We start from the raw sequence: 14,909 nt of genomic DNA, 5'->3' as shown, positions 1-14,909 counted from the left end.
GTGATACTTCACAGTTACAAATCATGCATCTACATGATCTTTATTCTAAGGAGTGAAAATGGTTTTTACACACATTTCAGATTAATTCAAAAGATCTCCATATAGAGGGTGATGGGAAAGTCATGTTACCCTTGTTTAGAACTGAGATTTTAAAGAGCCAAGTTGAACCCCCCGTCTATAGGATAATAGCAGTAAAATAGAAACTAAAGTCTCTTCCCAACTTTGGGTCCTGGAACCTACTTTAATTCTATGTTAGACCATTCTATCTTTGTTTTAGGAAAACCATTTTATTTTTTAAAAAAATTCCCTAAGAAAAATATCCCTTTAAAAGGCAATTTAACTAGGAAACAACAACAACAACAACAACAACAACAAAAACATTGTTATATGTATGATTTTTTCCTTAGAAAAAAAATTTAAACATCCCATAGGAAGAGTCATAGAGAATAAAAAATAAGAATAAAAAGTAAGAAACTCCTAGAGTTTAGAGAGAATTTAGGAGATTGAAAATGCATAGAAGCATTTCTAGTCACAGGAGTCAAGGAACCTGGGGGAAAGAGGATCCTAATTGGCCATGAACAGTAAAGTGTTAAATTTCCCATAATAAGCTCACCCTCATTGGAGTCTGCCTTGTCAAGAATTTTTACTCCCCACACTGACTTATTCAGTGTTAAAATAATAATCCAGGTGAATATTTTTTTCAAATTGGTACATTATAATTCTACCTTATAGTGGAATTTTATTATGTCATATTTGTACATGAATATAATAGGGATTGAAGACTTTTTTCTTTTAAACACAGATATGTTTTCCTCATATTAAGTTAAAGAAAAGAAACAACAACAAAAAAAAACACACAATGTGTATTTTGCCCTTGTCTAGATTTCCCCTTCTCTGGTGCTTAGCTTAAAACCTTCTTCACCAACAAAGCTCAACCCTGGGGGCACCATCTCTGGGGGCTTCTCTGAACCAAAAGGCCTCAATTATAACATGTCACACTGTATCCTCAGGGTCTCTTCATCTTTCCCACTGCCTGTAAGAGCACTTTAGAAAGATTAGAACCATGACTTTCCTGTCTTTACCTCTAGGACCTAGAACAAAATGGGCATTGAGTTAGAATGCATAGCTCTTTAGAGATGATATTTCCATAATATGATATTTATGACTTCTAATATTTATCCAAATTATGTTTTGTGGTGATGTTTGAAAGATCATCAAGATATTCATTTTTCTTCTCAGATTTAAATTTGTTTTTGTTTTCTATAATCTTAGGGCTAGTTAATGCATGTCTTCATATTCTTCATCTATAAAATGAGAATTTTCATTAAAGTGACTTACAGAGCTGTTTTGAGAACCATAAGAAGGAAACTAAGGAGGAAATTGGATAGAAAAAGAACATATTTCTGAATAATGGTTAACAATTTTGAAAAATATGCTTCATTTTCCAGTAGTAAGGAAAAGATTATCTGGTGTTTTATTTGTTTAATTTCACCTTCTCCATATCAGTGTGAAGGATCTCACTGACATCTCATAGAAGACCAGTTTGCTCTTCCAGTTCCTGTACCCAGTTCTTGAAATTTCTTTAATCAGAGATGAAACACTTTACTTCATAATTATACATAAAAGTGCAAGTGATGAATTTTGAAGGGCATAGATGATTTAAATGCCCTTCAGGGTAAGAAAAAAAAAATCATGAGCCATTTCCCTAGAGCAGGTTTGGATGAGGAAGAAGTAAGATTTCTGAAGGAGAGTGAAGGACAGGGGGAAGGGAACAGAGACAGGGGTTTTCAGAAAACAGACTGCCTAGGGAATGTGATGAGAGGGAATTTCATAATTTTTATAGTAACACATAACCAACCAGAAACCCTTTGAAGGCTAGAGAGTGGAGGTCTAGCAGAATAGAGCAGATCTTTCCTCCTGTCTGATACTTCTCCCCAAAATTTTAGCAGTCAGTCACTTCAAAGAATTCTTTTCCTAGATTAAGAAGATATTTTCTAATCCTCTCCAGGCCACACAAGATGGCTATTTCCCATAGGAATTTCTAAACTCTATCTTTTCTCTCTTGATCTAAAATTCAAGTGTCAGGCTGCATCATAGTCTGAGGCAAATAAGAATATTTAAGAAATGTCAAAAAGGAATCAAATCGCCTTTGTCAAGAAAACTGATTTCTAACACCAACAAATTATAAACAAACCCCATTGCTTTGGCATTAGAAACCCAGACAGTCACCATCTCTGGGAATGCATAAGTGTTTTTTTTCCAATTCACATTCCTACCAGAGGTCATTCCTGAATGAAGTCCCAAACTTGGCTCTTACCATGGCAATCCCACCTTTTGAGTGTTGGAGTGTGGTTTCAGAGTGTTCCTCCATTCACCTGGGCTTTTTTTGTGAACCACCTCTCAGCACTTGCTGATGTACTAGCCTGTTCCTTGTATAAAATCAGAAGAAGCCAAGGCAGAATTGAGATTGTGAGTGTAGGAATAAAAACCTAGGTGAAAAGTGTAGCGACTTTGTTGGCATTGGTGTAACCTATAATTGTGAGACCTTTATTTTGACAGGTTTTTGCCTCAAAATATTGAGTATTTTGACCCTGAGAGCATCAGGTTCCCTAATTACAGGAAGGGAGAAAAAGGCTGTGTGTAACTGTAATAGAACAAGGGAGGCCCTGGGAGAGATGATTATAGAAGATAATAGACATTGGTAAAAGACTGTAAGAAACATTTTCCCTGGGTAATTGCCAACTGGCTTTGATTGAATAGATCATAAACTGAGTTTTCAGGAGTGTTTCCAAGTATACAGACTGTGTTATGGGAATTGGCAAATCTCCTGACAAACTGGGTGAGGTCCTAATTATTAACTCTCAAGATGAACATTTTTGTTAACAGTTCTTTCTTGTATTTTTCCAATGTTTGGCACAGGGGGAAAATGTAGGTTACAAGGTACTTAGCTGAGAACACTGCCATCTAAGACAGAAGTTTAGCCTGTGAAGTATTATCTCTTCTTTTCTGGAGGTTTAGAGGGTGACATTAGAGGGGAAAGTTCTCTTGTGTCCTTTTACCTCCTTTACTTTTTTTCCATATAAGTTACATTCTGCTGTAGTTACTAAAAGTTGTGTCAACCACAGAATACTTTCAGTGAATCATCAGTTTGTAATTGTCTGACACAACTGTGTATTTGATAGCACAAGTGCTTTAATAAAGCCTGTATATGAACACACCCTTACAACTTTGGGCCAAATAATTGGACATTATAACATATATTGAATTTTAACCCTTTGTGATAATTCCTGAGGAATTAGTGAATGTATCTAATCCCCACTAGCCCTGTATACTTTGGAAAATAGAAGACTTCATATTGAATTTAAGTGAAAGTTACTAAGGAGCTGAAATGTCCTTATCTTTTTTTAATAAAAGCTACCAGATTAAATTACCGAAACATACTCTCTAATTAAGCATTTGTGGAACAGATAACTTTTGGGGCTAGCAACAATTGACTGGAGAACTGTAGATACTTGGAAAATGAGCTTAGATAAACAGAGTGGTTACGTGGTAAGCAGAGACTTTGTAGAACCTTGGGTCAAATTCTTGTTTCATAGGTGAGGCTACTGAAGCCAAGAAAGGCCAAATGACTTACTCAGATTGGAAGGCCCGAAAGAAGGCATTAGTCTCCCAGCTCCCTCATCATTTCAAATTAACATTTCATAGGTTTCCTCTGATCTAAAAATCACATAAAAATCTGTGAAAGTAAAGCAAAAACTCATTAACAAAATGACATTGTGTGCATGAGATTCTTGAAAACAGTGACCATGTTTATTGATTTTTAGTCTCCTTGTACCTAGCACAGTGCTTTGAACTTTTCATTAAGGCACTAATTCTACTCTCAGTAGAAAAACAACATTCTTTAGAAATGCCTAATGCTGCATAAGTATTTAACATGTATAGTGCTATTACTCAGAATTTTTCCTTTGTGATTAGTTATGATTAAAATCACCAAGGATAGAAAAATGCTTATTTTTTGACTGCCAGGATTAGAAAATTAAATTTCGTGGGAACTTTGTTAAGCCTGGATTATTTTTCCCAAGTAGGACATTTTCCAAAATGTGGTAGAACCTTGTTCTTTCCAGATTTTGTGTTGAGTAACTGCTTCAGATTTGGCTTCCCTTCCTGCAGACTGGTTTTTGCTTGCTGAAATTTTTTTCCTTCATCAAAGGTGCTCTCTTGTTTATTTGACCAGAAAAATGCAGTCATAAGATTATGAGTCAGTATTATATCATGTACAACATCTTACCCACTGAGAGTTAGGAGGGGGAAAAAAAAACCTTAATATACCTATAACCAGAGAGCACCTTTTCTTGCTAGAGAAATACAGGGACTTCATGGAACACAGTGGGTTTTTTTTGTTTTGTTTTTTTGTTTTTTTTTTTTGAATAGCAAGAAAAATATTCTACAAAGTCTCATTCCACTGTTACATTCATCTCACATCTAATAACTATAGAAATGCAGCTTATGGCTTTTTATGGTTTTTTTTCTCAGTGTACATTTCACAACTTTTAATTTTAAGACTTTTTTGACACTTCCATCTGCCAAAATTTCAGACATGTAGTAAACACAAACAATTTTGTGTGAATTGTAAAAACCATCAAATATAATGAAGGTCTTTTTATATATTTCAATGAATTTTCAATGATGTAATTTAATTTAAACCTATGCAAACTGGAGATATATTTAATTTATCTAGACCTAAGTTTTGTAGAGTTATTCAGAATTCTGCATCTATGGTAGCTACCTAAGTGAATTAATAGACATATAAAATTTTAAGTCTTTTGGAAGAGTTTTTACTGTTTATACATTGGTCAAAAGTTGAAGATCCTGTTTTTTACTAACAGCTAATAGCAGTACATGGTTTATAGTTTCATTCTGTTATATGTGTGCACAAACACTGTGTATTGTGTTTAGATGTGAGATGTACCCCAAAAGTTCATTTGAGAGTGCAAGAATGTTTAGAGGTGAAAAACTGGGTTATGAGATTCTTAACCTAATCAGTGCATTCATCTGCTCGAATGGATTAACTGAGTGATAACTGTAGGCAGGTAGGGTGTGACTGGAGGAGAAAGATCATTGAGGTCATACTTTGGGAGTATATATTTTTGTCCCTGGTGAGTGAAACAGTTTCTCTCTTCTTCCAAATTGTCAAGTCCTGAGTTGTTTTCCTCCTCCATACCTTTCCACCATGGTGTTCTGTCTCACCTTGGGCCCAGAATATCAGAGTTGGGCAACTGCACAGAGAGCTCTGAATCCATGAAACCCAAATAAATTTCTCCTTCTCTAATTATTCTTGTGAAGTCTTTTGGTCACAGTGGCAAAAAACAAAGCTCACTAAAACTTTGGAATTCATTGTAGTGACCCTTTGGTATAACCATATGAAATTATACTTGGCAAGTTTAAAAATGTTCACTGGCAGGAAAAAGTATACCTAACTCACTGTATAGGGGCAAATTAACAATGAAAGAATAGATACACTTTCCAGAAAGCATTTGTATAAAGAATGCATTGTAATAGTTCTGTTCAAGTGAAAGTGACAGGATAATATATGTTACCCATGGATTAATAAAATGTGCTTTAATATAGAGAGAATGGTGCAATTACACACAGGATTAGGTATTTCCATTTTAATAACATATGAATGGGCCAATAAAAACTGAAGATTTAGAAATAAAGGAATCAATTGAGATAATTAAAAAACAATATTGTGGATAAAATAGAAATCAAGTAGTAGCTTTACAAAGTGCATTCACACCTATTAATTCTTTTATCCTGTAACACCCTGGTGAAGTATGTGTTGTCATCATTCCTGTTTTATCATGGAGGCTTGCCTAAGGTCGCACAGCTTTTTATAGCACAGCCAGGAATAGAATGAACTCTTCTGATGCAATATCCCTATGAAACCACCTTTCTTTGCATTTCAGGAACTGGCCTGGACATATATCTGACTGATGACAGTGGTTACAGTATGGTTACAGCTATGATGAGAAATCACTCCTTATCAAAGGCCAGTTTCAGATTAGGTCTTTTCCTGATCATCTCCAATTTTCTGGACTTTTTTTGTTTCATAACTGGTCTTCACAACACTTATCAGAATAATTCCAAAAATAGTGCTTTCATCTATCTATTCATTTGCCCAACCACCCTTTTATTTGCCCATTTATTCACTCATCCAGTAAATAAACTAATTTTCATACATCTTTGCTTATTTTCCTGTAATTCATGGCCACATTATATGTCTTTCTACTCCCCTCCCCTGCCCACCCTCAAACTGTGTATTTCTCATAAAAGAGAAGTGACTGGGCAAGGTGACAGTTGCTCTGTCCATTAGCCATGTGTGATAAATTGCTTATTAATCTCCACAGCATCCCCATGCATACATTGAGAGTGGTTAAAGCATTGTAACTGGAGAATTTCCAATCTTTTATAAATAACCATTAATCTTTCCCTTTTACATTCAGCTTTCCACATCTGTTTCAAATTGTTCAGTACTAGTTCAGGAGTGCATTAAAGCTCCAATCCAGGTAGTATTAAAGGAATAAATGAGGCCCGGGGAAGAGATACTGTATTTTTCTTAAAGCAATTCTTTGTTCTTTTACAAAGTTAGGAACCAAGCAATTTATGATTAAGATTTTTGTAGGATATTCTCTGTCATTTTAAACCTTCCTTGTCTATGGGTTTAAAATGTATTTTTAGCTCTGGTATCCTGGAAAATGTTTTTCTCTATTCAGGTAAATTTTAAGTATATAAGGTAGTTTTAATTTATTATGATTCACTGTGGATTCTTTTTGAAGAAGAATGAGAACTAGAAAAAACCTAAGGTCAGTTAGAAATAAATAAATGCTTAACTATGCATTTATACTTTTGATGTTCAGAATTTCAGAGAAAGTTGTCAGTAATTTTAGTTTGATACATTTTTCTACAGGAAGCAATTTGCTTGTCAGTAAAAAGGTATTATTATTTTATGAATTGTAATTTAATATTTTGCTTTGTATTTGCTTCAATTTACCTAATGACAGTTATAAAAGTGTACCATATTCTCACCATATTCATCTCATAATCTATTTTCTCAGGTACTTTCCAAAGAAAAAATTTTCATAAAATGACCCAACCTGTAATGTTAAATTTCCAAAACTCTCATCACATATACAAAGATGCCCTGCAGAATAAATGCATATAAAGATAGTACCATATGGTATATCAGATGACACATAGTATAAAAGAGGAATATTTTCAAGTTGACCTTGAAGATATTAAGGAACTCACAGAACAAATATCAGACAGAAAGGTTGCTAAAAGATGATTCCCTATCTCTGGCATTTGTAATATGCATTAAAAAAAAAAAAGATGACAACCTGGTTATCTGACCCAGAATAAAATGCCCACACAGGAATATAAAGGAAGAAATTCAGTTACATGTCTCTCATCAAGGTTAGTACAATCTCATAGATAGATCATCACATTAAGTGAACTAAATCACTGGATCTGAGGATGGTTTATTTCATGGTTACAGCCTGCAATTCCCTGCATATGTAGGGGGTTGGCAGCAGCTCCATCCATTAGTATTAAGAATTACCATTGTGTATCCCACCCACATCCCCCAAGGAAGCAAAGACTTCCTTCCTGCACACTACTTTATTTTGAATTCTCCAAATGTTATGGGATGGCCATTTCCTTAATAAATGAAATAATTGAATATAGCACATGTTATCTGTCATAGCTAAAACTGATGTCTCATAAGAATTTTTAAGGAATTCTAACTTTATTCATCTGTTAAGATAGATTAAATTTTTTCTCCTCTCTCTGTCAATCTAAGGAATGTGTGTGACCATTAAGGAAACGTTAACCTTAACTGCACTCTAGGGCATTTCATCAAGAAAGAAGTAATTTGGGATGACCATTAGTCAGCTTTTCATTGCTATAATGAAAATACCTGGAAAAAAAAACAATGTAGATAAATAAAAACCTATTTTGGCTCATTGTTTGAGAGGATTCAGTCCATGGTCTGATGACTCCAAGGCAGAAGCATTAAGGTGAAAAAACATGGTGGATGAAAACTGTCGGCTCATGGCAGATGGGAAGTAGAGGGAGTGCAGGGATAAGCCCTTTCAGGGCATGTCCCCAGTAGCTTGCTTCCTTCACCTAGGCCATCCCGCTCAGTAGTCTATTCAGATATCAGTATATCAATTTATCCAGTTTATCCTTGCATCATTATGAACTATTACCCATTTAAATCTCAAAAGGGCCTGGTTTGGATGGAAAATGAAAAAACCACCCCATTTTACAGCATTTCTTACACTGTGGTCCCTTTCTCAACCATCTAGGATGATTTCAGTTCCTATTCATGCCTTTCTTGTGGACCACTTGGTTCTACAAAAGGAGATAGAGGAAAAAAAATTGCCAGTCATACATTTTCCTAAATTATAAAAAATTGTAAACTTCCTCCTACTATTTCACTTTTTGTATCTTCATCCTTCTTTCTCCTCTGTGGCATTGCATTCTCCAACCCATGCTTCTTATATAAAATGTCAGGGACAGGTCATTATTCACTATATGAATATTTTTATATAGAAACCAGCAGCGTAGTGCTTTTACTGGTTGGGGTAAAGATGAAGTGTGTTATAGTTTATTCGTTTCAGTGAAGATGAAGTTTGGGTCTTAACTACTCAATGACATGGGATAATCAAAATGTAAGATACGTCAGTTCACAAACACTTATTAAATGCCTGCCATGTGTCTTAAATTGGGTAACACAAAAATGACAGACATGTTGTTCTTGATCTCAAAAAACTCATCGTCAAATAATGGAGAAGAACAGGTAGAGCAATTATTACTTGGTCTGCCAAAGTACTACTAGTACTACTAGTTTGCTACCAAAGTACTACTAATTTTTGTGCTACTAAGAGCATATGAAGGTGCAGTGGGAAAACAGGCTTGGGATTAAATCAGGATCTGTAGCTAGGGGATGGTTTTATAGAAGAGATGATAGAGTGGGTAGTCTATTAACTAAGTTTTGAACAGAGTGAAAGTATCCTTCCATACAAGGGTCCTTTTGTTAGTCTTGCTGAAGGAAGTAGATAGTATTACTTGGCCATCTTGTACTGTAACAAAAATATCACCTGAACTCTGCATTCTATAGATTGAGATATTTTGTTGTTTTGATAAGGGAAATTCACAGTTCAATTCTTAAAATAGCCATAATTTTTCAATTTGTTGGTGCACCTCCAAATACAGCTTTAGAAAAAAAAAAGCTTTTACTCTCTGGCCTTTAATCTGCCAAATAGACTTTTTAGTGCATTATCTATCAGAGGTCTTAATAATCATTTTTTAGGAAATATCACTCATTTTTTTTCTCTTCTAAGTGCAATCAATGTGTGGTTCCTACCCACAGACTTGTATATTTTACACTTAGGTGGCATTGTAGTACACTTATATATGAGAGTATGGATGGTCCCCAAATATTATTCTTATTTACTTGTATCTCAGTGTCATGCTTACAATAAAGCACCACAGACCACCCAGCAATACAGTTGAGTGAAAGAAACACTTCATTCCAACTTTATAGTTATTGTGCTTCTTACTGTCACTCCCTTAGTCTCTGTTTCTTCTCCTAATGGTTGCTACCTGCCTTCTGTTGACACTAATTTCTCTGTCTTCTCTACATATTTCCTCCCATGTCAGTTTGCTCCAATGATTTCCTGATTCCTCTCTGTATGATGGTCATTTCTGTCTGTGATCTGTTTGGATGGATTATGGAATCACCCTTACCCCCATCCTTGACATTTCTCCCAGTAATTAACTCACCTACTCTTCTCTTTTCATATCTAATCCTCAAGCAAGTCCCACAGACTCCAGTTAAATAATGTCTTCACCTGATTCTCCTCTTTCAGTCCTCCTTTTCTACCATGGTACCAGTTTCCTAATACTAATCTTATCTGCAAACCCATGTCCAACTAGAAATCATTTTTCACATTGGCACTAGTTTAATTCTTCTAAAATATGCAGCCCCTTTGGTAAAATGCCACCAAGCAATGATAAAGTTAAGATATCATAGAATGACTCTCGCTTCCTTTTAGCTTTATTTTCTATTATACTTAAGCATCACACTGTACAGAGAAGTAGTGCAGAGCTCTGAAATGAGAACACCTGAGTTTGAATTCTGGTTCTGGCACTTGTTAGCTCTGTGATCTTGGCCAAATCATTTACTTCTTGAGTCTCATTTCCCTCCTTTATGATATGGGAATAGTAATTGGACCTAATGTAGAGGACTGTTGTTTGAATTCAAAGAAACACTCAGAGCAGTGTCTATCATATAGCAGGGGTTCAATAAGTATTAGCCATTCTTAGACTCCATCTCTAGATAAGCTTGAGAGATGGAAAGGTAACAGAATTGAATGGTACATTTAAAAATAAATGACCTAAACCCACATGTCAAGTTGAACAATCAAGAAAAAAAATCTCTAATTTTGCTTCTTTTTCTAAGCCATAGTAAATTAATATTTAGGACTGGATATAAGATGTAAGTCCTTCTGAGCATCCTCAGTAACAACAGTATATAAGCAGTGTTATGGAATTATCATTTTGTTCTGAACCCCGGAATTTTTTTTTCATAACTTAGGGTAGAAACTTGGCTTCAGGAGAGGTTGGATTTTTCCCAAGTGATACTGTCAAGCCTTCTCCATGTGTAAGTACTAGTATTTTATTTCTTTATTTCTTTTTTTTTAACTTTTGATGCTATGATCAGTTGTGCAGAAATATACAAAGAAAGAGTACTGGTCAAGTTGCTCAATAGCTTTATTAATATTTTCTGAAGGGATCTTATTATTTTGAACATCATTTTTTAATCAATTGTCTGAAAATATTTTAAAATGTTAATATATTCAAGAGACAAATTTAGCTAACAAGAATTTACAAAATTAAGTGGTAAGGTCTAAGCTATTCCCACACACTTGTGCTACAGGAAGAATTTACATTCAGTTGATATACTGGAAAGCATGCTAGGAAGTGAAAAGTAACAAATTCTTTAATCAAATCTCTAAATACATTTTTATACTTTAATGTGTCATTATTATTTATGTAATATCATAATGATTTTTTCTAAATACATCAAATACAAATAAAAAAAGAATGAATGACTACTAAAATAATGTAGGTGAATATAACTAAAATGTACTCTCATGATTTATGATATTGATAAATTTTTATTTGGGGTGATATGATTTTAATATCTTAATTTGACATTTAGGGTGGAAATTTCCACAAATTTTTTTGAAGTTATTGAGTCCAAAGTAAATGAATTTTTTTTACTAATATGGTAGAGATGATTTTTTGAAAAAAGAAAACCCTGAAAACTCTTCTTTTTAAAATATTTTTTAGTTGTTGATGGACCTTTGTGTTTTGTTTTTTATTTGTATGTGGTGCTGAGAATCATACCCAGTGTCTCACACATGCTAGGCAAGCACACTATCACTAAGCCACAACCCCAGCTCCTCAAAACTCTTCTTAAACTTTCTTTCTTGCTATATTTAAATTGTGTCTGTGTTTCTAAATTGGACATTATTTTTAATATTACAAATGTGAGGAGCACACCTGTAAACTCAGCGGCTCTGGAGGCTAAAGCAGGAGGATTGTCAGTTCAAAGCCAGCCTCCGAAATCAATGAAGCTTTAAGTAACTTAGTGATACCCTTTCTCAAAATAAAACTTTTTTTTTCCCAAAAAAGCTGAGATGTGGCTCAGTGGCTTGGCATCCCTGGGTTCAACTCCCAGTATCAATAAAAGAAATAAAAATAAAAACAAAAAGTGTCTGCTACCCTTGATTTCAGAAGGTAGTCTATAAGATAATTTACTACATTCATTTAGGCTCAATTACTTAAAAAAATAAATAAGCATTTCTTATTCTTTTGTTTCTATGATCTAATGTCACATATAAAAACTTTTTAAGATTATGTTATAATGTTGAATGATTGTTGAAGTTTGATACTTCTCTTATTTACTTAGATAAGTAACAATGATTGTTTAGCTAGTTTTCTGTCATTTGAATGAGAGAGATTCAGGCTTCCTACCTGTAAAGCAGTGATGTGTATCCATAGGCGTGTAGCAAGAGATAATGTATGGTAATATTAAGATATTTTGGGATCTGGAGGCATCAAATCAAGAATATTAACCATTTCATGTAACAAATGCTATCATCTGTTTATGACATCTTGAATATAGTACAAAATGAGCATTTTAAGTTTTATTTTAGAGATGGTTTTACATGAAATGGGCTTTCAAAAATAATTGTTGAATGAATGAACAAAGGAGTAAAAGGCAAAGGCCACTCCCTGGCTATACATAGCCAGTTAATAATGCTAGATAACAACAGTATATGGAAGCAAGAAGAGTTTCTACCTTGGAAAAATATTAAGTAGCTCCAATTGTGCCAGTCCTCTTACAGGTAACAGCTGTAAAATATGAACAAAATATAAAAACAAAACAAAATGTCTGAAGGCACTGACTAGGAGAATTGCCTCTTGGAAAAGGGAATGATATCCAAGTTTTATGATAGCTTGAGGGCAAGGACTAGGTTGTGGAATTCAACTAGGTTAAAATTCAGTTAGAAACCTTAGGGTATCTCCAACTTGAAGAACCAAGTCTGGAGTTTAAAACAACCACAACAGCTGGAGAGGGAGATAAGAAATGTTAGAAAGGAATGAGACAAGAGATGGACAACCTCAAATTCTGTGTATAAATTCTGCCTAAGTCTCTGAGTGATGAAGATTCTAAACAGCACAGTTTTATATTCGCTATTTAAACATCACAGCTATATTCTATAGTTTACTACAACTGAAGGTAACAGTATTTTTGATCACTCTATATGACAAAACCCCGGAATACCATGGGATATATATGTCAAAGACTCAGATCATTCATGAAACTTTTCTGAACACAAGACTACCTATGCTTCCACCTTTTCTCAGGAACTTATAGATGTGTCTCCTCTCTATAGAATGGATTTTGTTATTTTATGAATATTTGTTTACCTTCTCTGGCTTTATTCATTTTCTAGTTGCCTTCAGCTGCTAAAAGAACATTTTTTTAAAATTAGAATGGAATATGTAAGACTTTTCTCTTTAGTGAAGCTCTATCTGAGAAAAGGGGGAAATGGATATTTTCCATGATATTTTCCCAAATAAAAGTTTTCCACTTGGTAGACTTTAAAATCAGAGTTTAGAATTTGTTAAATAATAGATTCTTTATCCAGTGTTTATTATTTATTTTGCATGTTTTCTTAATGTGAAACCGAAGTGCTATTTGATTTCCTTAGTAACATTCTCATTTTAGTTTTCTATGATAGGATTAAATTGCCTCGATAATAAATATTGAAAGTTTTTAGTTCATATTTTCCTGCTATCTCTCCCCTTGGAGGTATAGCAGCAATAAAATGAATGAAAGAATGAATTAAAGTGAAATGAATTATTTTCTACTTATTTGACATATACTATGATTCATTCTGTATAAAATTGCCAATGGATAGTTCTAGGGCTGTACTACTTAGGGTTTTATAGAGCTGAGTCAGCTGAACTGAATTAATGATTGATTTCTAAAAGCTTCCCTTAAGTAAACTTAATCTATTTTTGCCTTTTTATATCCTAGGTACCCAAACCAGTAGATTATTCTTGCCAACCTTGGTAAGTATTAAAAATGTTTATGTAGCTAAGTTGAAATACCATACCCTTACCTTGAGGATGCCTTAAATGTGGGGGTAGTAAACCATGTTCCATTTCCATTTGTCCTCGCTAAAGGTATTTTCAGATGTAACAAAACATCATAATGAATCCATATATTGCTGGCCTTTCTGTATCTTTATCAGAGAGTGGTGTGTGTATGTGTGTGTGTGTGCATGTGCGCGCACATGAATGCACTAGACTGTGAATGAAAAGTTTATAACAGCCACAAGAAAGAATGGGGCATAGGTAAATATGTGTCTTGTATTTTAGAAAGATAGATTTCATGAGGCAGAGAGAAAAATATGAATCATTTGAGTATGAAACTAAGAATTAGCTCAAAAAGAATAGTAGAGTCTAAAAATACAATTTGCAATATATAGGAGCAGTAAATATAGCCACATATCTTTGGGTGTAGATAGGTGACATACTTACCACTTGGAGGCTGGCAATATAATTAGCAGAACCGAGGATTAACAGTAATTACTTTTTAGATATCTTAAATGTAAAAAATATATTTAGGATCTGGAATAGTTATAATTGTCATCATAACAATTAATATGTACTGAGTACTTAGTATGTGCTTTATATTTTGCATGTTTTATTTCATCTTGTTTTTCTAACATTCATATGAGGAAGATTATTATTTTTATTGTTATGGATGAAAAAAGAAAGGTTAGGGCCATGCAGTGAGTGAGTGGTAGAGGCAGGAATCCAGGTTATACCGTCTGCACATTGCTATACAGCCTCTCAAAATACAAAACATGAGCATAGTATTCATTTGCATTTGTTTCTCTGAATGTTTTTTGACTCCTCTTAAAATGACTGAATATGTTTTCTCTTTCCTGATGTTTAAGTATGTGCATATAAATGAGAGATCAGGGTACATACAGAAATGAGATATCCTGAGATTGTGTAGTCCTAATTCACTTTGCAAGTGTAGACACCACCTGAGTTGTCTGATATTTTTTAAACCTTCTGGTTACTTTCTGTGCTGTAAGTAAAATGGGAGATGCCAGTCTGCTTTGCAATGCCTAGGAATCCATTGCCCAAGGTATAGGATTCTTCCCCTCCCTCATGCCCTCTGCCTCTTTCAGCAGCCACTTCTGCCTTCTGAGTCATTATCTGCCTTCTCTGCTGTACCCTCTGAGCCTCAGCAC

General features: G+C 34.3%; 1 protein-coding gene across 4 annotated transcripts in view; it reads left to right on the top strand.

Moving 5' to 3' along the window:
• Positions 1–14,909, top strand: part of Vav3 (vav guanine nucleotide exchange factor 3) — a 349,120-nt gene that overhangs the window by 301,660 nt on the left and 32,551 nt on the right. For all 4 annotated transcript variants that reach the window (XM_078026845.1, XM_021735809.3, XM_005339106.5 and 1 more), the window contains exons 21-22: positions 10,661–10,726; positions 13,679–13,713. In XM_078026845.1, coding sequence (XP_077882971.1) covers positions 10,661–10,726; positions 13,679–13,713 — 101 coding nt within the window. The remainder of the gene's footprint in view (positions 1–10,660; positions 10,727–13,678; positions 13,714–14,909) is intronic.

Source organism: Ictidomys tridecemlineatus, chromosome 11 (assembly GCF_052094955.1).
Source record: "Ictidomys tridecemlineatus isolate mIctTri1 chromosome 11, mIctTri1.hap1, whole genome shotgun sequence".
Classification (NCBI taxonomy): domain Eukaryota; kingdom Metazoa; phylum Chordata; class Mammalia; order Rodentia; family Sciuridae; genus Ictidomys; species Ictidomys tridecemlineatus.
The sequence above is the reverse complement of the archived record's forward strand: the minus strand, read 5'-3'. Positions and strand labels throughout refer to the sequence as shown.